At 53.8% G+C, this 22594-nt stretch overlaps 10 protein-coding genes across 10 annotated transcripts; 5 read left to right on the top strand and 5 right to left on the bottom strand.

The window, feature by feature from the left end:
* Nucleotides 1–77: 77 nt before the first annotated feature.
* On the top strand, nt 78–2340 carry CAS91 (Maltose acetyltransferase; the record flags this gene model as incomplete). The annotated part of the gene is made up of 4 exons (XM_024467335.1): nt 78–976; nt 1031–1392; nt 1450–2208; nt 2266–2340. The coding sequence occupies exons 1-4, from the start codon at nt 91–93 to the stop codon at nt 2338–2340; spliced, it is 2082 nt and encodes a 693-aa protein (XP_024325123.1). The 5' UTR covers nt 78–90.
* Nucleotides 2341–2889: 549 nt separating this feature from the next.
* On the top strand, nt 2890–3207 carry VC83_03693 (uncharacterized protein; the record flags this gene model as incomplete). The annotated part of the gene is made up of 1 exon (XM_024467336.1): nt 2890–3207. The coding sequence occupies one exon, from the start codon at nt 2890–2892 to the stop codon at nt 3205–3207; it is 318 nt and encodes a 105-aa protein (XP_024325122.1).
* An 820-nt stretch (nt 3208–4027) lies between these two features.
* On the bottom strand, nt 4028–7400 carry MLH3 (DNA mismatch repair protein; the record flags this gene model as incomplete). The annotated part of the gene is made up of 2 exons (XM_024467337.1): nt 6874–7400; nt 4028–6828 (listed from the first exon to the last, which is right to left on the bottom strand). The coding sequence occupies exons 1-2, from the start codon at nt 7115–7117 to the stop codon at nt 4028–4030; spliced, it is 3045 nt and encodes a 1014-aa protein (XP_024325125.1). The 5' UTR covers nt 7118–7400.
* Nucleotides 7401–8886: 1486 nt separating this feature from the next.
* Nucleotides 8887–9417, top strand: VC83_03695 (uncharacterized protein; the record flags this gene model as incomplete). The annotated part of the gene is made up of 2 exons (XM_024467338.1): nt 8887–9074; nt 9126–9417. The coding sequence occupies 2 exons, from the start codon at nt 8887–8889 to the stop codon at nt 9415–9417; spliced, it is 480 nt and encodes a 159-aa protein (XP_024325124.1).
* Nucleotides 9418–9781: 364 nt separating this feature from the next.
* VC83_03696 (uncharacterized protein) lies at nt 9782–10270 on the bottom strand (the record flags this gene model as incomplete). The annotated part of the gene is made up of 3 exons (XM_024467339.1): nt 9782–9937; nt 10012–10122; nt 10205–10270. 3 exons carry the CDS (start codon nt 10268–10270, stop codon nt 9782–9784), a joined length of 333 nt encoding a protein of 110 aa, XP_024325127.1.
* A 304-nt stretch (nt 10271–10574) lies between these two features.
* Nucleotides 10575–12298, bottom strand: VC83_03697 (uncharacterized protein). Its single transcript, XM_024467340.1, has one exon. It carries the CDS (start codon nt 12111–12113, stop codon nt 11052–11054), a length of 1062 nt encoding a protein of 353 aa, XP_024325126.1. The 5' UTR covers nt 12114–12298; the 3' UTR covers nt 10575–11051.
* Nucleotides 12299–12522: 224 nt separating this feature from the next.
* Nucleotides 12523–14264, bottom strand: VC83_03698 (uncharacterized protein). The gene is made up of 2 exons (XM_024467341.1): nt 13219–14264; nt 12523–13165 (listed from the first exon to the last, which is right to left on the bottom strand). Exons 1-2 carry the CDS (start codon nt 13752–13754, stop codon nt 12664–12666), a joined length of 1038 nt encoding a protein of 345 aa, XP_024325129.1. The 5' UTR covers nt 13755–14264; the 3' UTR covers nt 12523–12663.
* ISA1 (Iron-sulfur assembly protein 1) lies at nt 14265–15642 on the bottom strand. The gene is made up of 2 exons (XM_024467342.1): nt 14715–15642; nt 14265–14663 (listed from the first exon to the last, which is right to left on the bottom strand). The coding sequence occupies exons 1-2, from the start codon at nt 15445–15447 to the stop codon at nt 14626–14628; spliced, it is 771 nt and encodes a 256-aa protein (XP_024325128.1). The 5' UTR covers nt 15448–15642; the 3' UTR covers nt 14265–14625.
* Nucleotides 15643–15787: 145 nt separating this feature from the next.
* VC83_03700 (uncharacterized protein) lies at nt 15788–18302 on the top strand. Its single transcript, XM_024467343.1, has 7 exons — nt 15788–16083; nt 16149–16271; nt 16319–16399; nt 16446–16599; nt 16653–16765; nt 16813–17144; nt 17193–18302. The coding sequence occupies exons 1-7, from the start codon at nt 16000–16002 to the stop codon at nt 18184–18186; spliced, it is 1881 nt and encodes a 626-aa protein (XP_024324930.1). The 5' UTR covers nt 15788–15999; the 3' UTR covers nt 18187–18302.
* A 1470-nt stretch (nt 18303–19772) lies between these two features.
* PRM1 (plasma membrane fusion protein prm1) lies at nt 19773–22097 on the top strand (the record flags this gene model as incomplete). Its single annotated transcript, XM_024467344.1, has 2 exons — nt 19773–19792; nt 19880–22097. The coding sequence occupies exon 2, from the start codon at nt 19887–19889 to the stop codon at nt 22095–22097; it is 2211 nt and encodes a 736-aa protein (XP_024324929.1). The 5' UTR covers nt 19773–19792; nt 19880–19886.
* Nucleotides 22098–22594: the final 497 nt, after the last annotated feature.

The following is a 22594-nucleotide window of genomic DNA, read 5'->3' on the forward strand; positions in this document are numbered from 1 at the left end:
ACCAAGCTGCCCGACCCGACCAGTCCGACTCCTCCGGCTGATCCTGCCATCGACGACAGCGACAGCAAGCGTCCGCCACCAGCCGACGCCATGACGGCCGTCGAATCACATACGGCGCAGAGCCCGTTCCTCGACACGCCCGCGGACCCACCGACGTTGCGATTCACCGCTGTCAACAACCGCGAGGCACTGCCATCCGCGGCGCCGACGAACAATGGCAACGGCTCGTCGCGGAGAGCTTCCGAGGATCGTCCTGAGCCACTGGCCCGCACCACTTCGCCAGTTCCCGAGAAGCTGACCATCACCACGACAAGTACGCAGAGAGACAATTGGGCCGACACGGTCAATGGCGACAAGGCTGCCGGCAGCCAGAGCGTCCCACCACCTCCCACCTTCCCGGATGGCGAATCCTCACATAAGCGCAAGCGGTCTGGCTCTGTGGAACGCGACAGCGCCCAGCCGTCCAGCTCCAGCTCGTATCACAAGCACAGTCTGCCAGCACTGAAGCCGAATGAGCAGCGGAAGGGCTCGCCGAACAGCCCCTACCCCGACTCCGCGCAATCGAGCAAGAGAGATGCACAATCGGCGACGCGTGATCCCTATGCCACACCCCAAACGCCGTATCCGCACTACCCCGAGGGGAGCCGCGAGAACAGCGCCGCGTCGTGGTACTCGCATCAGATCGATAACCGGACCCCTGTGGACGGAGGGCACTCTGCCGCTTCGCAGCACCACATGAGCCCTGATGATCAGCTCCGGGAGGCGCTGCAGCGCGAGAACAACAGCGATGGGCAGGGTAATTACAGCGAGACCAGCCCGGCGCAGAACAACGATCATGGTGCGCCTTACCGAGGCGAGTATGGGCAGGTGCAGGTGGACCACAAGAAGCGGAAGCGCAATTTCAGCAACAGGACAAAGACCGGCTGCATGACCTGCCGCAAGCGCAAGAAGAAGTGCGACGAGACGAGACCTGAGTGTAAGTCCCCGCGAGCTACTGTACAACCTTGACTATATCTAATTCGTCCTGAAGGTAACAATTGTATGCGTGGTGGGTTTATCTGCAACGGCTACCCGAGTCGTGGCAATTGGCCCAAGACGGAGCAGAAGCAGGGACCCGTCCCTCTGCAGTCCAAGGACGGCTACGATGCAAGCCCAAGCCAGTACCAGCCGCCGCCGTACCAGCAACAGCAGCAGCCCCAGCAACCCAAACGCGAGCCTCTCCCATCGTATCGCGGCCAGCAGCTACGTGTTGATCCCCTGCAACCGCCCGCTCGGCCAGTTGGCGCGGACGAAGACCGGGGCGCCTCCACCAACCTCGGCGCCTCAGTCGGGAGCCCCGACAAGAGGCTCTCGGCCATCTCGTACACGCAAGTTAATACCTTTCCCACACCGGTAAGCGCAGTCAGCCAGAGCAACTACCCCGATCGTCTTTCTCAAATGGATTACCAGCGCATGCCTCCTCTACTGGACCAGAACCGCAGCGAGCATGACACTGGGACTCCGCAATCGGCACACTCGGTCCCGCACTTCAGCATCCTCCACGCCTCGAATACCAACAGCCCGCACCCGCACACGCCGCAGTCCACGGCCGCCCAGGACGCTGCGCGCCTCGCCCTCTCCCACCCGGCCTCCAACTCGCGCCGCACGCAGAAGGAGGAGATGCTCGCGGGCAACAACTTCTTCCCCTTTGACCGCGAGCTCGTCCTCGAGCGCGAGCGCTGCAACGCCGCATCGTGGCGCTTCAATAACAGCACGAACCCTAATAACGGGAACCTCCCCGAGGACCGCTCCCGTCTCTTCCGCGACATCCTGCAGCCCAAGGAGCTGGCTAGCATGCCGCCGCACCTGGCATCGCCGGTGAATCCGCAGGGGTACGTGGGCGAGCGCTGCGTCGTCGCGGCGCCGTTTACGTGCGATTACGGGTATAACATCGTGATTGGGCAGGACGTGAGTATCGACCGCAACTGCACGATCCTCGACTGCGCGTCGGTCAAGATCGGGGACCGCTGTGTGATTGGACCGAATGTCAGTATCATCACCACGACGGTGCCGATCGATCCGAAGAAGCGGCTGGGCAGCAAGGGCCCGAATCAGGGGAAGCCGATTATCATTGAGGAGGATTGCTTTATTGGGGCGAATGCTACGATTTTGCCGGGGATCACGGTTAAGAGGGGGAGTACGGTTGGGGCGTGCTCGGTTGTTACGAGGGTGAGTTTTGCGATATTGCTTTGGTGAATGAATGAACGGCGGGCTAACGTATCATAGGATGTACCACCCTTCACAGTCGTCAGCGGTAACCCAGCGAGGGTCATGCGCGGCATCTTTCAAGTCCACGACTAACCCCCTCCCATTGACTCCGGAGGAGGTCGCTTAAGGATAAAAACGAATATTTATATACATAATACCACCACCACCACCACCCCCACCCCCCGTCCTACAAAGGCGGTAATATGCTTAGCCGCTCTTTCCTCATTTTCCGGTGTTATGATGGCAACTTGGCGGGTCCAATTCACGATAGTCGCTCTCTCTTTTGCACTCCCCTCCCCACTATTCGTTTCTCGTGTGAGGACCGGATATATGACGTGGGATGATGAGGGGGCAGCTTAGGAAGGAAGGGGAAGGGGAAGGGGGTGAGCGGGAAAAGGAAATGGGAAAGGAAGAAGGGAATGAAGGATGGATGGGAATAGGGAGCGGGAGCGCCCCACCACCACCACGAGAAAAGAAAGAGTGAAAGCTGGAGAGAGAGAAAGCTGGGAAAAATCTCGGCCTATTTCCGGATTTTTTTTACTACGTTTATTGTCCTGTGCTGTCATATCTTATCTGCTTTTATTGTCATCGTCGTTATGTGTGTGCTCTAACCCCCGTTTTACTTTTTTATGATGGGACGGGATGGGATGGGGCAGATGGGAGACGGGTTTTGGCGGGATGGGAAATATCAAGGAAGGAAAGGAAAGGGATGGGACGGGGATGGCGGAAAGCATCGCAAGGATTAGGGAAATATTATTTTTTGCTATCTTTGTTGCCTCTTTATTCGTTTGTTGCTCCCTGCTTTCTGGATGTTTTTGGAGACGGACGCGGGGAGGGGTATTGAGAGAGAGGATTTGGGGGGTGGACTTGCCAGGATTTGTTGGGGGTTTGGCTAGGGAGGAGAAACAGGGTGGGGGATGGAGAGAAGAGAGTGGCTATAGTCGTTTTAACTTAAGTTAACCTTTTTATACAAGATTCATAAAATGGAAGGGGGATTTTAGTGTGTGTTTTTGGGGGTGATGGGGTTTTATGTGGTTGTATCTCCCTACACATCTATTAATCATCTTCGTCTTAGAGTAAGTAACCCGTCTTCTCCTCCCGCTTGCACCTCTGCCCATCACCTCTCCCCTCCCACACCTCAGTACCCCTATAACCGACGACACATGCATACAAACCACCTCACCTTCCCACACCCACTAAGAACCCCCCCCCGGGCAAATTCTAAATCCAATCCATGTCACCCGTAACCCAAGCCATCATCAAAACATCCACCCAACCAACGAAAAATCAACGACACAATAAGATATTCACACCGGGAACATGATTAGCACGCGTTGTGAGGGGGTATTGAGCGAGCGGAAGGCGGCGAACGTCGAGGGGTGGGAGGATGGGCGTGGTGCGGTTTTTTCGAGGTTGCTGGGAGTGCGGTGCCGAGAGGGTATCAATGATGGCGGGTAGGAGTGGTAATCAGCAGTAAGTAGTACTCTTATTCTCACCGTCGTGGATATCTTGTTGTCACCACAAATGGGGAGAGAGCTTATATTGTCTACTCGTCTTCCTGAGCCGAGGCGGCCTCATTCGCTGCCACTGTGATCCTGCTGGCGTTGCCCGCCACTGTTCTGTTTTTCTCCCTTCGTCTTTTTCAATAGGTCAGAAAATAATGCGAATCGGATGAGGCGTGCATGGTTTGGATTTATTTATTTATTGAAACACACGTGGATATCTGATACGACCATGTGCCTGACTATCTTCTACCTTCCCCTTTTCCAGACATCATCCACTACCCCCCTTCACCCCTCCACATCCTAAACGCCTTCCCAAACCCCCCTCCCCCATCCCCATCTCCATTCCCCCCCTTCTTTTCCCCCACCTCACCTCCCCTCTCCATCCCACCAACACCCTCCCCAACCCCAACAAGCGGCACCATACTCGGCCTCCCATGCGCACACAAGAACGGAAACTTACACCCCCCCAACCTCCGCACCAACCTCTCACACTCCCGCGGCTCAAGAACATCATTAAACATCACCGCTCCGCGACAAGCACGCGAATTCAGCATCTCTAATATCCCCGCCGGACAACCCTGCATGCGCGCCACCCAATCTGGGGTAGCTTCTTCCCCACCATCAATCTGCTCTGCGCCTCCATTTCCCCGAACCTGACGTGACGGCCCAGCACCACCCCTTCCATCAAACCCCCACACCTCGCGCCGGACAAGTTCAATAGCCATCTTCGAATCCAGGCGGCACCTCTCCGCGATCCCAGGCGGTAAAGCCGTAAGTATGACTTTATCCATTCCCTCCCCCGGCGGGTTCGGGGGGCGAATGCAATACAGTACGCCCCAATCCGCAAAATGCTGTCGATGGCGCTCCAGCAACTCTGATTCCGCCGCCGGGACTTCAAAGACGATGTTCTTCTCCAGCCTCTCCACACGGACACCAGGGACCAGCTCATCATGCCCCAGTCCCGGCGACGGTGAAGGCGGCAGGCAGAAGTCCGCCATCAGCGCTTCGATGCGACACCGCTCATCAGCAGCGTGCTGATCGATAATAACGAGCATATCCTCCCCACCCACTTTACCATCCGTAGACGCAGCAGCAGCTGGCATCCGTGCAAGTATGAACTTGCGATCGACCTGCGCGATGACGCGAGCGCGCTGGAGTCCCGATTTCGAGAGGCGACCGGTGGAGCTGGTGGCGCTGACCTGGAAGGAAGGGCCAATGGCTGCTTGAGTGCAGGTGTGGTGGTGGCCGTGCAGGATGCTCTGGGTGTGGGTGTCGGTCCAGTCGGGTTGGATTTGGGGGATGGGGGGTTCGGCGGGGGGGAAGACGGGGTTATTCCAGTTGGTGAGGATGCTGTTGAGCCAGGTTCTTGGTTGGTGGGGTTGGGTGGGTGTGTCGTGTGCTGTTGGACCGTACTTTCTGTCGAGTGTTTGGAGTCCATAGCGTGTCTCTGAAGTAGGCTTGCTGCTCAATTTGGGGGTTTGCTGTACCAAGCCAGTGCGCATGTTGACGAAACAGTTTTCCTTTGTAGTTGGGTCTGTCCAAGGGACAAGTTCGTCTTTCTCTATACCGGGAGAAGGAGATTCGCTGATAGGCACTTCTTTTTTGGGGGGGTTTGCAGGTCGCCTGGTTGGCTTTGCCACGTCCATGAAAGGCAGCTGGGATACCGTGCCTGATTTCGAAATTTGCGGAGTCGCCCTGCGCAATATAGGCTTCTCTATCTTAGAAGCAGAATCCTTTCCGACCCCTTTTGGTCCCGCCGGAGCATGCTTTGAAGCCTGGGCGCCTTTTGCTGCTTGAAATCCGTCGTCGACATTGGATAATTCTCTCTTTGACGTCTTGACAAGCGCTGGAACCCTTCCACTTTTGACCCTAGGCCATATATCAAACGGCGATGATGGACGAGGACTTGAGTTCCTTGTCGGAAGTTTGGTGATTGCCCTTTTCTTGGGTGAGCTTGCGGCAACACTCGCTGGACTCTGCGGACGAGATCCAGGCATATCGTAAACAGCTTGAGCAGAGCCTGATGGCTGCAGCCCACCTATGTCAACTTCGCTGCTTTCAGCTTTGCGCTTGGACGGCGAGCCAGGAGGTCGGATAAACTTGGGAGTAAAGTTGTTGCTCAGGAGAAACTCCACAATGACAGCCTGCAGTAACTTCGTAATGGAAGTGAGCGTTTTCTCATCGTCAAAAACATCTTCAACGGGGTCGTGGTTCAGTGTAGGCCCATGAATATCGATCCTCATGTAGAACATTGGCCATCTGTCGACCCCCTTTCCAGACCCCTTCAGCTCCTTGTTGGTAAAACCATCGCTTTTATATCGCCTGTCCTCTGCCCTTCTCTTCTTCTCCGTCTCATCCAGCTGGGGAAGGTCATCCACTATACCAAATGATGAATTGGCAAAAAGACGATTAACCTCTTCAAACAAAATATTGCGTCCATCTTTGTTGCTCAAAGGGTGTATCCCAAAAGACATGAATTGAATGCCTTTGGTGGGTGCAGGATCAAGTGAAATTCCGCTTCTGATGCTCACTGTGGATGTAGAACCGCTTGCAGACACCCAAGACGACGTGTCCACTGAAGGAATGAAAGACGCTTGTGCGAGAGTGCTGCAAATATGTGATATCAGAGCACCATCGTCATTGATATCCCTGCGCCTTGAACTTATGCGCAAAGTTCGCAACTTAGTATTGGATGCAAGCTCTTTTATGGTCACAGAAATCGGACCCTGCCATGATAATATCAAGGCCGTGACTTCTTTTCGACGCGAGTCCCAGTCTTTCGGATTTCTTGACGACTCTGCATTCTCAATAGCACGCTGTTTGACCCGGACCGGCATGTCACCAAAGAGGTTCCGCACTGTAACACGGGTGCCATGGTTTAATGACACTAAATGCTGTGCCTCAGGAGCCGGGGTTTGACGAGATATAACCTGGGATCTGGACAAGCTCATAGAATTATGCGAGCGGTGCAGATGGTGATGCGAAGTGATAGACAGCAATGACAGCGCTGCAAGAGAAGCCAGGAAACAGCCTTGGGTGCCATGCGTTTCAGTATCACTGCCATGTTTGGAGGTATCTATATATATTAGAGCTCTGCCGATTACCAAACTGAGTTTCTTACGATGAAGTTTTGCCAACCCGCCAGCTGGTTGGAATTCGGCTGGTGCTATACCCAGCCCATCATCTTCGACTATGCAGCTGCCATGACCATAGTCAACCTGAACATCGACCTTTCCTGCTGAGGCATCAAGGGAATTTTTCAGTAGCTGAATGATAACCCCATTTACCGATGTGATGGAGACGGAGGATTTTATCTGGGCAACAACTTCAGGTGGCAATGGAGCAATAGTAGTTGAAGAAGCCATGCCGTTGCTGGAATCTTTCAATCGCTGTAATGAATGCAATGCCAAAGCCGACGGATGATGTTCCTTCCGTTATTCAAAGGCTGGATATTCGCCATCGCGTGGAAAGAACGAAGGGCTCAAATCCGGTTTGTTTACATGGCAATCATCTCAGCAGTAAGACGGAGCAATTACACAATACTGGCAGACAAGCAACACTTCAAGCAGAGAAAATTAAAGCAACAGATGCTGTCAATACCATCAATCTCAAGTGGTAACATCGAGTGGCAATTTATAATGCGCTGTCCTCCAGGGTTGGCGCTTTGAACAAGGGAACGGCCGTCGTGAAATTCTGCCGGTTGTCATGTGAGGATGCCCTCACCGCCTTATGTCATACCAGGATGACAGCCCAGTCACGTGATGAGGGTAGAAACAACACCAACAAGCTGACAACAGATCCAGTCAACGACAATATGAGAATGTGAAATCTAGACTTTTCTATTGATATCAAATTCTACGAGCGCCCCAAAGATATTCTTAGCTCTTGTTACTCCACGTGAGAAGCTCATGCAATCCGCTCTTCTGCCTGGGCATCGGCTAACAAACGTTCCAGCCAGATGAAATGGACGTATATCGCCCCGTCTTACCCAGCCACAACACACAGAGAAGCGCTCCAGGTCCTTACTACAGCATATCCCACAGTGGCTTGCCAAGCCCAAGGACTCATTTGCAGACGCAGTACAATTAACCCCAGAATAGGAAACTTAAGAGCACAGCACCCGTCGATCAAAAAAGCCTTTCTTGGCGTACGGTCTGAATGGTATTCCTAATTTTACTTCTGAGGCAGACGATTTCGGTTGGAGGAGGAAGGGAAGTAAGGAGTCCTTCAAATTTGAAGTACTTCGTATTGTGAGTTTCGTGGGTTTGCTTATTGCTTCATCCTTAACTGGAGAATTACGAGAAGGCTCGATGGGCGATGAATTCCCTACGTACTTCCATGTGTTCAGAAGTCTGGAAATACCCAGGGATATGGACGTCAGGTGCCACGGGAAGATTTGCAGTTGACAGGCAGGGAATACAGTGCTTGGGGAATACAGTGTGCTCCGTTCCAGGCACCTAAGCTTCTTCACCACATCGGTTATGGGTTTATGGCTGAGAAAGCCACGACCCCCCATGTTGCATCCTTCGAGCAGAAGCGTAAGGCTGATCAGAGAATTTTCTCACTCAATATGGCTCATAACGACCCTTCAAAAACCAATGACATCTATCATCACGCTCTAAACCCACCCCTCCAGGTCAACGGTGGAGACAGCTGAATCCAATGTGGCTTATCGTAATTTCTGACAGGTAGATCTGGCCCTGTCTCCACCGTGGTTTCCCCGCCGAACCGCTCAGCTGCCTCGCGATCCATTGCTGTCGGGTCAGCAATGCCTCCGCAAGCCCAGCAGGGTCTGACACAACGTTGTTCCCAGGCGCGATCATCATGGTGCCTGCCTGGGCATGCGGGTCGCCCGCTCATTGGTTTGACTCGGGGCGGGTGGGCAGTGCTGTCCCTCAATTCACAGAATAGCTCAAGTCAGCTACGCTCACACCCCTCTCAAACCCTGATCCATTTGAGAGTTGAGAAGTGATAGGGATTGGCGTGAGTACTAATATTCCCCAAGTCCATCTCTATCCTTCTGCTTTTCTTTTTCTCTCCATCCAACTCGAGTCTTCTCTATCCATCTTGTCATCTTCAAACGCTCTTTAAACCACCCCTTACCTTTTTCTCAAACCACCTAACTCCAATCAATATGCGTTTCTCCGTCCTCCTTGCCGCCACCGCGGCCACCATCGTCGCCGCCCAGGCTGACCTCGGAAACGTCCAGAACTGCAAAAACCCCCAAGGCCTCCTTGACTGCGCTAAGCCCTACTTTGTGGACGTCAACAACTGTGGCTCCAACATCCCCTGTCTCTGCAAGGCCGCCACCGGCGGACAACAGTGAGTCTCCTCCGCCCCCTCTACCAACCACCCAAACTAAACCCCACCCAGATGCTTCACCAAGTACTGCCCGGAGGTCACATTCCCCTACTCAGCCGAGCTCCAGAGCGAGTGCGGCAGCAGTGGCAGCGGCAGCGGCAGCGGAACTGGTAGCGGAACTGGCAGCGGTAGCGGCAGTGGCACCAGCTCTGGCAGCAGCACCGGCTCGACCAACGCGCCCACGAACTCCAACTCCAACAACGCTCCCAAGTCCGGCGGTGGTGTTCCGGGTGCCGGAGCCTCCATCTTCGCCCCCGCTGGCAGCCTCCTCGCTGCGATCGTCGCTGTTGCGGCTATGTTGTAAGCGGTGTGTTGGACGAGAGTGTGAGGGACAGGGCAAGTGGGCTGCGCGTGTTGTTTTGGCGTCTGCATCTGCTGCGGTGTTTTGAGACCCGTTGAGCTTTGTACGTTTTTGTTGTTGGATTTTGGGGAACAGATTATTTGGACTGAGTGCTTGGGGAGACTGTGAGAATGTGTGGGGGTAGTTTTCTATGACTTTGAACAACTTCATACGCGATGCTTATAAAAGTGTTGTGAGAACCCATGAAGATCGTTTCATTTCATTCCATTTTAAAGTCCATCCATGCATAATGTCAGTAACACCCATCAAACTTCTCCATCAACCTGCTACTCGTCACTCATAGCCACTGCGTCCCATCTCCTCCGTCTCAAAACACCCCATCCTCAAAATCCACAACCTTCAGCAGCTTCACCAACGGCTTCACACTCTCCACAAACGCAAGATGCACCGGATCCTTCTCCAAATAATACTTCCGATCCGCCTCCGACACAAAATGCGAGATAAACGCATGCGTCAATCCTCCCTATCAATCATTAGCCTTCCTTATCCCCCATCCCTCCCCTCCCCTCCTGCGCAAGAAGAGAGCAAGCAACTCACATCATGACCCTCCGGGCTATTATTCTTCCCCCCCATCCCATTAAACACATACTGCTGCCCATTCTCCGGGTGACGACACGTATTCGACAGGTTCAGCATGCGCTTGCAGATCTAGTGTGCTCGTCAGTCACTCAGGGAGGCTGTTGGTTGCACGTGCTTATCGATAAGGCACCTGGGAGGATAGTGGACATACGTCATTGACGGCCTCAGCGTCGGCGTCGGCGGCGAACTCGAAGAGGACGATGTGGACGATCGTCATGGCTACCTATTTACGTTCTTAATCTGAAAGGTAGGTTGTACGAGTAAAGCGGTATTGGGTGAGGATGAGAAAGTGTTGTTGGAAAAGGAAATGGGCGAGCCGGAGACGGTAGTCTAAGACAAGGTTCTCGGCTACCAGGTGTCTGCCAACTTTCTAAGCGGGCGGGGGGCAGGAACGAACGGATAACAACAACCTTTCTTCTTATCAGGGAAGGGACGTTGGATTTAGGTTTGCTATACCGTCTGTGGATGGAAGGGGCGATCGGATCAGGTTGGGTCGTGCTTGCCTTGATGGGCAGGGGAGGGCGGGTCTGGATGGGGAGGGACGCGTCGGGAGCAGGAGGAGACCGGAGGAAGGTGCGACTGGGGATGACTGGGTTGTGAGAGATGGAGGGTTATACAGTGAGTCAGTTGCTTTGTTTGAACGTGGGACGTTTCGCGTGGTTGTGTAATTTGTGTAATGCTGTGTTCAGTGTATGTAGTCTGACTATCCAACAAACACTTTCAAACGTTTCCGCGAACAATCCAACGCAGCGGGGGCTGTGCGAGGCTGTACGACAATCCCAGTACGGTGCTGCCATGCGGACTATCCATAAATATTCATTTCTGCTCCAGTCTCCCTCTCTTGCCCCTGAGTGCATGCACCGCTTGCGCTTGCCTGTGGCCATGTATACGATCTTGCCCCCCCCCAAACTGGCAAGCATCCAATCGCTCCTTCCCAAAGTAACCGTCTAGGTATAAGATCAAAGCAGCCATCCCAACCGTTCCCATAGCCTAACTTATTAAGCATCATATATAACAGTCGTTCCATCCTGCGCAGTGTCCAATAGCTTCCATGCGCATGTAATGCCCTCCTTCTTGAACTCCGAAATCAAATGATTAGCGATATTCTCAAAGTTGTCCGTTGCCAGCGTCATGATAGTTGGTCCGGCACCGCTCAGGCAAGTACCCAAGAGACCCGGGTGCGACTTGGGCGATATGCTCTGTAGGATCTCTGTCAATCCTGGGATCAAAGTCTTGCGGTATGGCTGGTGGATCTTATCCTGCATCGACAGGTAGATGAACTCTGGGTCTGGCGGCGATTCACCCAGAGCCGTAGGCAGGAGCGCCACGCGCTGCAGGTTAAACACGATATCTGGTCTAGTATAGCTTGTCGGCAACACCTCTCTCGCCTTCGCCGTCGCGACCTCGAAGTCCGGAATCACGACGATACACCTAATCTCCGGCGCCCACTTGAACTTATGGAAGTGCCCAATGTTGAACGGTGGCTCCGGGGGGTTCAGGCCCGTATCCACACCGCCGGTGTTGGAGAGGACTTCGGATATCGGGATCTCGAGGCGCGCGACATCAGCGGGCTTAAGCTCGTTGAGGTAGGTGCCAACAAAGCCACCGTAGAGTGTCGCAGCGATGTTATCGGGGTGGCGCTCGACCATCAGGCAGTAATCGAGGATGCGGGCCTTTGAGAGGCCAAGCTTGCCTGCTTCATTGGCGAGGACGACGCCGGAGACGACGGCGGAGCCAGAGGAGCCGAGGCCGCGGCCGAGGGGGATGGGGTTGATGACGTGGACGTGGGTGTTCTTGGGGAAGACGCGCTGGCCGTGGCAGCGGAGGACGTAGAGGGCGACTTTCGTGATCAGGTTGACCTCTGGGTCGAGGGGGACGTCGGGGGCGCCCTGGCCCTCGTAGGTTATGCGGCAGTTGAGGGGGAGGGAGCTGGTTTCGGAGGGGTCGACGGTGACTTTCAGCTCGAGGTACATTGAGAGGGCGAGGCCGATGACATCGAAGCCAGGGCCAATGTTGGCGGAGGAGCAAGGAGCTCGGACGGTGAATTTAGAGGCGGCCATGGTTTCTAGGTAGATGAGGGCTTGTTCGGTGCTGCGAATTGAAGCGATTGAGAGGCGATGAAAGGGTGCCCTCGGTAGATAATATAATAAAAATGGTGGTGTATATTGCTTTTCCGTCACCTTACCATGCTCGGTAGAGTTCGCGGGAGGTTGATATCCACTATCTTGGTCACTTGAGGTCTGTGGCTCGACTGTGAGGCTAAGAATTTATTTTGGCGGGGAAGAAGTTGGCGCCCATAACCCACCCCACGGCTGTCCGCCATCGGAGAATCGCTCACGTGCGCGTAAACATATTCTAGAATGCGATTCCCCAGAAAGAACAAAATAATATTACTTTATCAATTGCTTAAGATGCATGGTTTAAGGTACAGCTAGTGCTATGCACAACTGCATGACATAAATGGCAGGTGCTCTTGTGCTCTTGTGCTCTCTAGTTGTTATGCGTCTTGATGACGAGAATATTATTCCAGAATCCCCTAAGTTGTGCCAGCAACCATTACAAAAAGCCGCCCAGATCGGAACCCAAATATCAGCGCCATTCCATTGATCGTTATTCGTCATGATTCAACTTTTCCAACCAGTCCTCAAATGTCCTTGCCGCGTCTTCAAACTGCAGATCATTCATTAAATGATGACCGCTTCCCTCCACAGAAGCAAACTCCACCTCCCCCTTTTTAATATCATACCCATCCTTCCCAATCTGTTTCAGCGCCCCAGCATACTCCGCCGTCGTCTTCTCCATTAACTCCATCTTCATTAACTGATCCAGCTCTGCCGCCAACACAAACAGCCTCATACCGCACCCTAGAAGCACCCTCCTCGGATCCACATACCCGCGCCACATCGTACTAATGGGCCACCTCAGACTCTCATACTCCGGCATGAGCTTCTCAAATGGCTTCACCCAATCAATCGGGAACGATGGACAAAAGAACGCCGATTTAACCAGGTCGCTCGACGATAGCGGCGACCGCGGATGCAGCCAGTCCCGCAGGAACATCCGCGGCAGAAACAGCGGATCCAGAGCCCACCACGCGCGGTACACATGGTCACTACACCCACTCCATTAGCACAACTTCCAACCATGGGGAGAACAGAAACTTACGCCCCAAAACTCGGCGTCCCAGCCAGCAACGCCAAGGCCTGTACCCTCGCCAGCTCCTGGTCGCAGACGATCTGCACGAGCCCTCCGCCTGAGCTATGGCCCGCTAACACAACCTCGCCGCGCGCACCGTACAGCGTCTCCAGATGCGCGATGGCGGCGCGGATGTCTGTCGCCAGGGCGTATGCAGTAGTCAGGAAAGTCATGCGGAGGAACCCGGGTGTCCATGAGTGGCCATGCCCGCGGATACTTAGGGCGTGGACGTTATACCCATGGTTAGCGAGGAGGTTGAGCCACGGCAAAAAGACGGCGGCGCAGCCGAAGCCGCCATGGACGAAAAGGATGGGCGATTCGAGGATGGGGGACTGGACGATGCGGGGACGGGTGAGATCGGGGGTTGCGCTGAGGAGCTCGAGGGGGCCGGAGGGGGTGGCGATGAAGGAGCGTGTGATACCTGCGAGGAGGGGCGTGGCGGGTGGGGAGGAGGAGGTCCAGGAGAGGGTCCAGCGGTTTGAGGAGGGCGTTGATGGGGCGGGCATGGTGCATTAGATTTTGATAGAGAAAGAAGAAGGGGATTTTAAGATAGGAACAAGGACGCCGTCGTAGTACAGAAACGTGAGACGTGAGCGCGAAGCTGCTGCTGGCGATGTTATATACCGCTGCGCCGCAACTGGCAGGCGGGGTACAGGGACACAGACGTAGAAAAAAAAAGTGAGAACGATGGGAGTCTAGCAGAAGGCGCGTCGTGAGAGTATGCTTGCTTGCATGCGAAAAGGCCAATTCCGACGATGCCGGCTCGGCGCGCGGGAGAAGTGAACAGTTTGAGGAGAGGAAATGCGACCTACGACGTACAGGGTTGGGAGATCACGAAACTGGGGGACAAATGTGTATGGTACAGGTGGTTGGAGCTGACAGGCGACAGCTCGTTTGCTTATTCGCAGTGATACAAATGAAAGATGGCTGGCTTGGCTCCTTGGGGACATGTGCCGACAAGGGTTGGGATCATGGGAGTTGAGTTGGCACGTGATAGATAGAGGGCTTTGGTGGAAATGGAGGAAAGTTGTAATATTTTCGTACATTAATTCCCAGCTAGTACAATTCTGACTTTCCAGCTGGCTCTGGATTCTGTCATCTTCAAGTGCTCAAGGCCCTATGACCGGGGATGAAGAGGCGCAAGTCATCGCCAGGTATCTAACCAGGAAATTTCGTGAAAGTGGTGATATGCATAATTACAGTCTATAGTCTCCAAAACTATCTGTCTGTCTGTCCGTCTGTGCAAATGTGAGTTATGGAGCCAATCGCTGCTGCCCGGTTCCCGCAAAACGCCGCCCAATGCCGATGCGCCCTCTGTATGAACAGAAAATAAGTGGTATATCAATGTAATCGTTACGCTCAACGTGATGCTCTAGTCTAAACCATGAACGACTCGCCGCAACCGCATTCATCCTCTAGTATAATTGTTAGTATATAGTCTATGGTATTTCCGCGGAGCCACTTACTTATATTAGGGTTCTTGAAGACAAATCTTTCACTGAGCTTGTCCTCCACGTAGTCCATCTCGCTCCCAATGATGCTGAACAAGGCCTTGCTATCAATCAGGACCTTCACGCCGTCCTGCTCGACCGTCTCGTCGAATGCTCCCGCCTTGTCAACGTACTCAAGGTTGTATGAGAGGCCACTGCAGCCACGGTTCTTGACTCCGACCCTGATGAGCTTGGGTTCGGGCTGGCTGAGCAGGTTCCGTATTTGCTGGATAGCTGACGGTGTGAGGGTGATTGCCGCCTTTCGAGCAGCCCGTAGCCTCGAGCGAGACTTTGGCTTTTCTTGTGTCGCTGGTGCAGCGCCTGCGGCCGCGGAGTTGTTTGCCTGGACAGGCTTCGTCTTCTGCGCCTCCTTTTCGGTGATGGCTATTTCCGGTTGTGCTGCTCCTACTTGTTGCCCAGGTATCGGCGGTGGCATTGTGTTGTGGAGTTGCGGGATGCCTCTCCCGGTGGAGGTTTCTCGGGTGCCGCTGCTCCGCGGGGGTGGCGGCGCTTGGGGTTCGAGGGAGTATGCTTGGTATGTGCTGGTTTGCATCTTGCGCTTCGTGGACATGCGTGCAGACTGTGCTTCGGACACTCGTCTCATTGCGTGGCGGCATGGTCGTGCTGGTGTTACTGACGAGGCAAAAGCGCATTGGAACAGCCTCGAGGTTGAGGAAGCCAGCGGCGTCGCAAATCTCGGAGTTGTCATCCTGTGCGATTGACAGGTGCTTGGTCGGATGAGGTATTCGTATATTAGATAAATATAGTATTGGTATTTGGACGAAAAGGCTCTGTCTACTTCATGCCAAATTGAGGTATTAGTCACCAGTTGGGTTTTGAAGGTTGGTGGATAGTTAAAGCAAGTTACTGTACGATGATGGATGCTGGTCGGCTCTGTTCATGGACTTCCACGGGTAGCCGTGACCAATCAGGACAGCGGGTTTGTCATCCCGTCTACCCTGTAAACCCAGTCAATAAGTGGCGGGGCTATAAAGGTACACGGGGGCGATTGCGTACTTAAATGTTCCTCAGCCTCGTCGCCCAGGCTGTCCCGTCTTACTGATTTTGCCCCGACGACCGGATTGCGGGCCTTTGTGGCTTGTTGTGGCAGTGGGAACACACGCAACGTGCGTGTTGATGGAGATATAATTTTACCAGACATCGACAATAGAAATCTGCCCATTTTCCCACTCGGTCCTTGCTCTTCCATTGCGTGTCTAACTAGCGCCGAGCTCGTGGCTACATATAATTGGCATGAGTTATGGAGCCGTCGCCCCTCACCCAGCAGAGCAGACCTGAGGTGTTTCAACAGAAGATCGTCGAGCTGTACGACGCACTCTTCAAGGTAACATTCCGTGCCGGCTTACGCACTGTCGACGCCAATGATTGTATGTTAACTCTTCATCGCAGGATGAGCAAAGCGGCGACAAATCTGAGGGATTCTGGACTGAGTTCTTCCTCCTAAAACCGGACCTTGCGACGCTGAGGCGCATACTGGCTGGATTAAGTCCCTCCGACCTGCTCAACCTTCAAGTTAGTCGCCAGCAAGCATGCTTATGAACAGGACTTACATACTATAGAATCAAACACGAAGCTTATTCCCTCGGGCAATTAAATGCATCAAAGCCGGAAGTGCTCCGGCAGATACCCATGCTCTCGATGTAAGACCATGCCCCGCTCCGACAAGGCTACGGCTAACATACCCAGACCCTTACAGTACTTTTAGCTTCAGTCTTGTCGAAGAAATATAACAACCCGAGTTCAGACATTATAAATGTGCTTGCGGGTTTGGACCAGGTAGACTCTGTCTTCACAGAGTTCGTTGCGGTGCTGGATAATACAATTCGGACAGGGCGCTCTTGTATGCACCCCTTATATACTCTCCCTGATCCAGCAGCACTGACACATTGCCAGTGGATATACGGCAAAAGGCCATCGAAGTAACATTATCCCTGACATCCGGCGCATATCAAACGAGCCTCCTCTCGTATTTCACACATAGGGATTTATTCCCGTCACTGATGAAGGTATGGTTTACCCACGCCTCCCTCGTTCAATAAACTAACCTGGCCAGTTTATACAAGATACTGATTCTATAACCCGAACCTTTGAACCATTTACTCTCCTTGGCTTACTAGCGAATTACAATAAGTTTGAGTTCCAAAATCCATACAGGTTACGGCTTGAGGATTTCGTGAACGAGGCCGCAATACAAAAGATTATCACATCTACCAGCGCCACATGCTCACGGTTACGGACAAAATATCTGGCCGTCCAAAATGACCTCCCAGAAGGGTGGTCACTCGCATCAGCGTTCGGCATGCTCGGTCTCGGCGGCTTAATCGGTGCGAAGCCAGCAGCGCTAGTGATCGACCCAGAAGTCGCCAAGAAGATGTTCGCAGAACTGTCAGTAGCTCCCTCTATTATCCATGGCATCTCCTAACTCCACCACAGTCCCGGCGCCGAAGCATCCGTGCTCCTCGCCACCTACGACTTCGTCCACTCCAACAAGCTCTTCTGCTTCAACCTCGTCACCCTTGAGCTCGAAAACAAGCAATCCGAACCCCCCATAGCAAGCTTCATATCACTAACCTCCTACCTCCTCGAACACGCCTACATCTCGACCCGCACCTCCCTCTACGCCCGCCTCAACCTCCTCACCATCCGCCTCCTCGTCGAAGACCCCAGCCTCTGCAAACGCATTTGCAGTCCCGAGAGCAAAACGCCCATCCGACTCTGCCGCCAGCGCTCCCCGTACCTCCCCCTCATCCGCGGCGATCGCGTGCTTGCTACCGCCCTCTTAGATGCTATGATTGATGGGATCAACCATAACCTCCGGCGCCGCCTTGATGTCGATCTATACGCCCTTTTCCTTGATATCCTGCAGCGCCTGGTTGCGCACCTGGCGCGCACACGCACTCGCCTGCCTTATCACTGGTCTGAGCTCTTCCGCTCCCTGCTGACGCTCATTCGCTTCATGGCTACGTACGCCGCGGATCTAGCGGGGCTACCACGCATCGACGCGCTGCAGGATGCGTTGGTGAATCTCATCGCGCTGGCGCTGTCGGCGGGTGAAGCCTTCCTGCCTACACCAGCGGCGTACGATGATCTCTTCTACAAGCTCGTAGAAACAGGTGACGTGCTCGTCAAATTCAGCGAAGCGTATGGACTTGCAAAACGACCTGGCTGCTCGATCGGGACGCTCGTGAGCGTTAGCGCGCATTACAAGGAGCTGTTGAAAGATGGGGTTCGTGGGAGCGGGGTGAGGAATCTGACGAGTGCGCAGGTGGCGCAGGTGATTAAGCAGGGCTATGAGACGTTGAGTATTCAGACGAGGGAGGGGCTGGATGGGTGGGAGAAGTATAGGGAGGCGGATGAGAGAGTGTTTTTGAAGAAGGTGGCGAGGGCGGCGGTGGCGGATGCGAAGATGTTGGTTGGTGCGCCGTGAGAGTAGATGGGTTTTTGTGTATAAAAGGCGTTTGAATGGGCTGGGATGGGAAGCATGGGCCACGAGTTTTATACCAAAAACAGAATCTGAATCTGAATCTGAATCTGAATCTGAATATGAACAGAGACACTCTGGAGGGGTCTGCATATCCTGTGTCCCCGATATGGAACTGACAAGTGTCATCTCTTATGAGTTTTCATCTTAAGTCTTTACTCAATACTACCAGCAGGCAAACATTCAGCCGCATAAACTCCCTAATCTCCAAAAATAGAACCATTCCCATCGAACCTCCAGCAACCGGGCACTCTTATCGGAGCTCCAAATGACGGATAACGATAAGCGCCGTCAGCAACCGCCAACCAATCGCTCCCCTCTTGGCGGGAACCCTGAAACGGCGCGGCGGGAAGAGTAGACGCCGCGTTGGCAGTGGGTTAGTTGGTGGTTGGCGGTCGTTGCTGCGTTGGCATGCACTGCCACGGTAGGATGGGTGTTGGTTGGGAGGTGCTCATATTTGTCCGTATAACGTCATTTCAAGAGTATGCGGGCCGACGATTGGGTCGCAAGCGCTGTCAGGTTCCAGGGACATGGAAACAGAAACGGAGAGAGCACCACCACAACGCAAGAATGCTGTGGCGACAAGGATGGCTTCTACATTCTAGCTTTGACTCTGAGGAATGTGGGCACAGCCATTAGATCGCCTTTGTGGCAGCCGTCACTTGATCCGGTGATGGTGATGATACTACTATTGTCTCGGTGAAAGCCGGGGAGATTGCGACCTTGGTGGCCACTCGCTCGTCACCCTCTTGGATGGCGGCGTCGTCATCTTTGTTGTATAGGTAGGCATGTTCATTCCATTTTTTTCTTGCTGTTGTTCATTGTCGTCGTGTCCGCGGAGTTGAGGAGGGAGAGGAGGAGAGTGAAGAACCCATGGCGTGTCAGACGGAGCAACCCTTGAACGGATATTATACGCGCCAATCTCGCGGCCTATAAGCTTATTAACATAACACAAACCCCTGATTCTGTTGGAACTTAGCTTGGGCCTCAATCCACCGTCATCTTGCGTTGTCGCGCTTGGTGAATCAGTTGCGGCCTTTCCCAAGGAAACGACTGGCCAGCAGTGCTCAGCGCCTATATTTATCCCAGCGGCTTGACGGCTCGACGGCTCGACGACTCAACGACTCGACAACACACAAAGACAAGACGTTGGAGATTCGGCCTGGTGACCTAGTAGGGGCTTGAAACACTAAACATCTAACAAAAGAAATCGCTTTGTGTAGTAACTGGCGCCGAGTCGCTGTCGCGTTTATTGGGGTACGCACGTGGTGGTGCGTGGGTGACTGTGAGCTGCAATAAAGAGGCGAGTGACTGCAGTTCGCCTGCGGTTTCTCAGTTATTCACCACGCATGCAGGCCATTCGATTGTTTTTTTCTTTCTCATTGTTATTGTCCTTGTCAATTGTCATTTTTCTTTACAATACAAATCACGGCCATTCAGATTTCCTATTGAGTCACCATCATGCACGGTTAATACCTCTCCGACTACAATAATTATTTTCTTGCTTCTCATATACTCAAGATCAGAGATCACAACACACAACCATTCATGCGTTAGTTGCTACTGATAAAATCTTCATTTTCATTCTGTACAAAAACACACTTCATATACTAAAGATGTCTACCTTGGCTGGCCTCAGGAGCATCATGGCACACGTACACATGCCTCCCTCGAAAGCAGACTCCTTTCCCCCGCTCCCGGGGAACCTCGACGCCCGCCATCACGATTTACAGGGCGAATACGCCCGCGACAGCAACGGCCATATCGCACCCGACGCACAATACACTCCATACCTTGGGCTGAGAGCAAAGTTATCACAGGTGTGGATCAACAAATGGACGATCCTGCTGCTGCTCGTCCTCGCAAGAGTCCTCCTGGCCATCCAGGGCCTTGATAACAACATCGCATCCGCCAAAGCCAAAGCTCTCTCGGCATGCACGAGCGTGGAGAATGTGGGCAGCGCTATGGCTTCGATGCCTCACTACATGTCAGGGGGCGTCAACGCCATGGCTGCCAGCGGCGTAACGAAAGCCGTAAATGGTCTTATGAGCATGTTGATGCTTGCGGTTACGGGGGTCGAAGAGATCGTTCTATTCATCATCAACATGATGACCTCGACTTATATTTGCTTGATTACGTTGGTTGTTGGAGGAGCATTGCACGCCGCCTTGGAAGTCATCGATAAGGCAGGCCAGTTCCTCAACAAGACCTTGGGTACCGTTACAGGCGAGATTACGGACGGCATTAATGGTTTCCAAAGCCATATGAACACCTTCCTCAAGGACATCGCTGGAGTCACCGGACTTTTCGGGGGCAAATCAAGCCCGCCAACCATCGATCTCACGTCAGAGATGAACAAGCTGAAGAGCATCAACTTCAATGCCGCCAACCTCGACACCAACGTCAAGGCACTCGATGCCAAGATCCCAGACTTCAGCGAGGTCCACAACTTCACCAACAACCTGATCCGCACGCCCTTTGAGGAGATCAAGAAGCTGATCAACGCGTCGACAATCGGGTACAGGTTTGACAAGTCCGTCTTCCCCGTCGCCCAGAAGGAGGCTCTTACCTTCTGCTCCGACAACAACGGCATCAACGATTTCTTCAATGGTCTTTCTAAAACTGCCGATGTCGCCCGCAAGGCTTTCATCGGTATCGTCGTTGCCCTGGCGATCATCGCCTGTGTGCCCATGGCCTACCGCGAGATTCGGAAGTGGCGCATCACCAAGCAGCGCGCCCTGCTCATCCAGAAGCAGGCGTTCGACCCAATGGACTTGATGTACCTCGTCGCGCGCCCCTACACCTCAACCGCCGGCATCAAAGTAGCCTCTAAAATGAAGACCACTAAAAAACAGGTTCTCATGCGTTGGTTCGTCGCGTACATCACCACCATCCCCGCCCTCTTCGTCCTCCTCCTCGCATTCGCGGGCTTCTTCTCCTGCCTCTGCCAATACATCCTCGTGCGCACAATCGAGAAGGAAGTCCCCGCCCTAACCAACCAAGTCGGCGACTTCAGCCAAAACGTCGTCCTCGCCCTCAACAACGCGTCCGAGCAATGGGCCACCGGCGCCAACAGCGTCATCACCTCCACAAACACCAAGATCAACACCGACGTCTTTGGCTGGGTAACCACCTCCACCACCGCAGTAAACCACACCCTCAACGTCTTCGTGGACATGGTCGACAGCCTCCTCAACGAGACCTTTGGTGGCACCATCCTCTACACCCCCATCCAAGAGAGCCTCAACTGCCTCCTCCTCCTCAAAATCCAGGGTATCGAGAAGGGCCTAACCTGGGTCCACGATAACGCCCACGTCGCCTTCCCGCTTTTTGAAAAGGACGTCTTCTCCCTCGGCGCGGCGGCTTCGTTGTCGGGTGAGCCGGATGCGGAGTCCTTCCTCGCGTCGCCAGGGTCGAGCGCCTCGGATGATATCTCGGGGGCTGTTCAGCACGTGGTGGATTTCATGTACAAGACCATCCGCGAGGAAGCCATCATCGCCACCGTCCTCTTCGCCGTCTACCTTCTCATCGTGCTCACCGGCGCCAGCCGCCTCATGGTCGGGCTCATGACCCGCGACAAGACGCGCGCCGAAGGCGGAGGCGCCCCGGCGTTTTCCCCGCCGTATGAGGAGCGTGAGATGAGGCCGGCGGAGTTTGGCGCGTTTAGAGGGGAGGTGGAGACGCCATTTCCGAGGGATAATCAAGATGGGCCGTGGATGGTGGGTGCGGTTGGGGGGGAGCAGCTGGAGAAGGTCGGGCATGTGGGACATGGAGCGCAGAGGAGTGTGGGGGAGGCGAGTGTGGGGGGGCATGGGAGGGCGAGTAGTTATGGGTTTGTGGGGGAGAAGGGGGGGTGAATAAAGGGTGATTTAGATTTTTGCATGGAGGGGGGTTGGATGGCGTTTTGGTGGGGGGTAATCTTCAAAGGGGGGGTGGTGTGGAGTTTGGGAGTGTATATGTATGTAGAATTTGGTGCCTATAATTTTTTGCACCTGGTGGTATAGAAACATGTGTCGTGTGCTTGGGGCGGAGGGATGCAGAGGGAAGGAGGGTTAGGAATAAAAATGAGACGTAAATAACAAGAATTAAAACGGACTGCTGGAGGTGGCGACTGCGATGGTGCTGTGGTTCTCCATCCATACATTTTCACCCCGGTTTCCTGTTCACAAAATGCCTTTCTCTTGTGAGTCTGGGACACACAGCACAACCAATTCGCGAGCACAGTTGAACCCGAAACTGTAATTGTATTATCTCGTATCCCCATATTTGTGTATCCCCCCTCACGCCTCAACCTTCTTCGTAAACGTCACCTTCTCCACCGCCACACTCTCCGCTCCCTTATCATCGGTCTTAA

This window comes from Pseudogymnoascus destructans (genome assembly GCF_001641265.1).
Source record: "Pseudogymnoascus destructans isolate 20631-21 unplaced genomic scaffold scaffold_8, whole genome shotgun sequence".
Taxonomy (NCBI): domain Eukaryota; kingdom Fungi; phylum Ascomycota; class Leotiomycetes; order Thelebolales; family Thelebolaceae; genus Pseudogymnoascus; species Pseudogymnoascus destructans.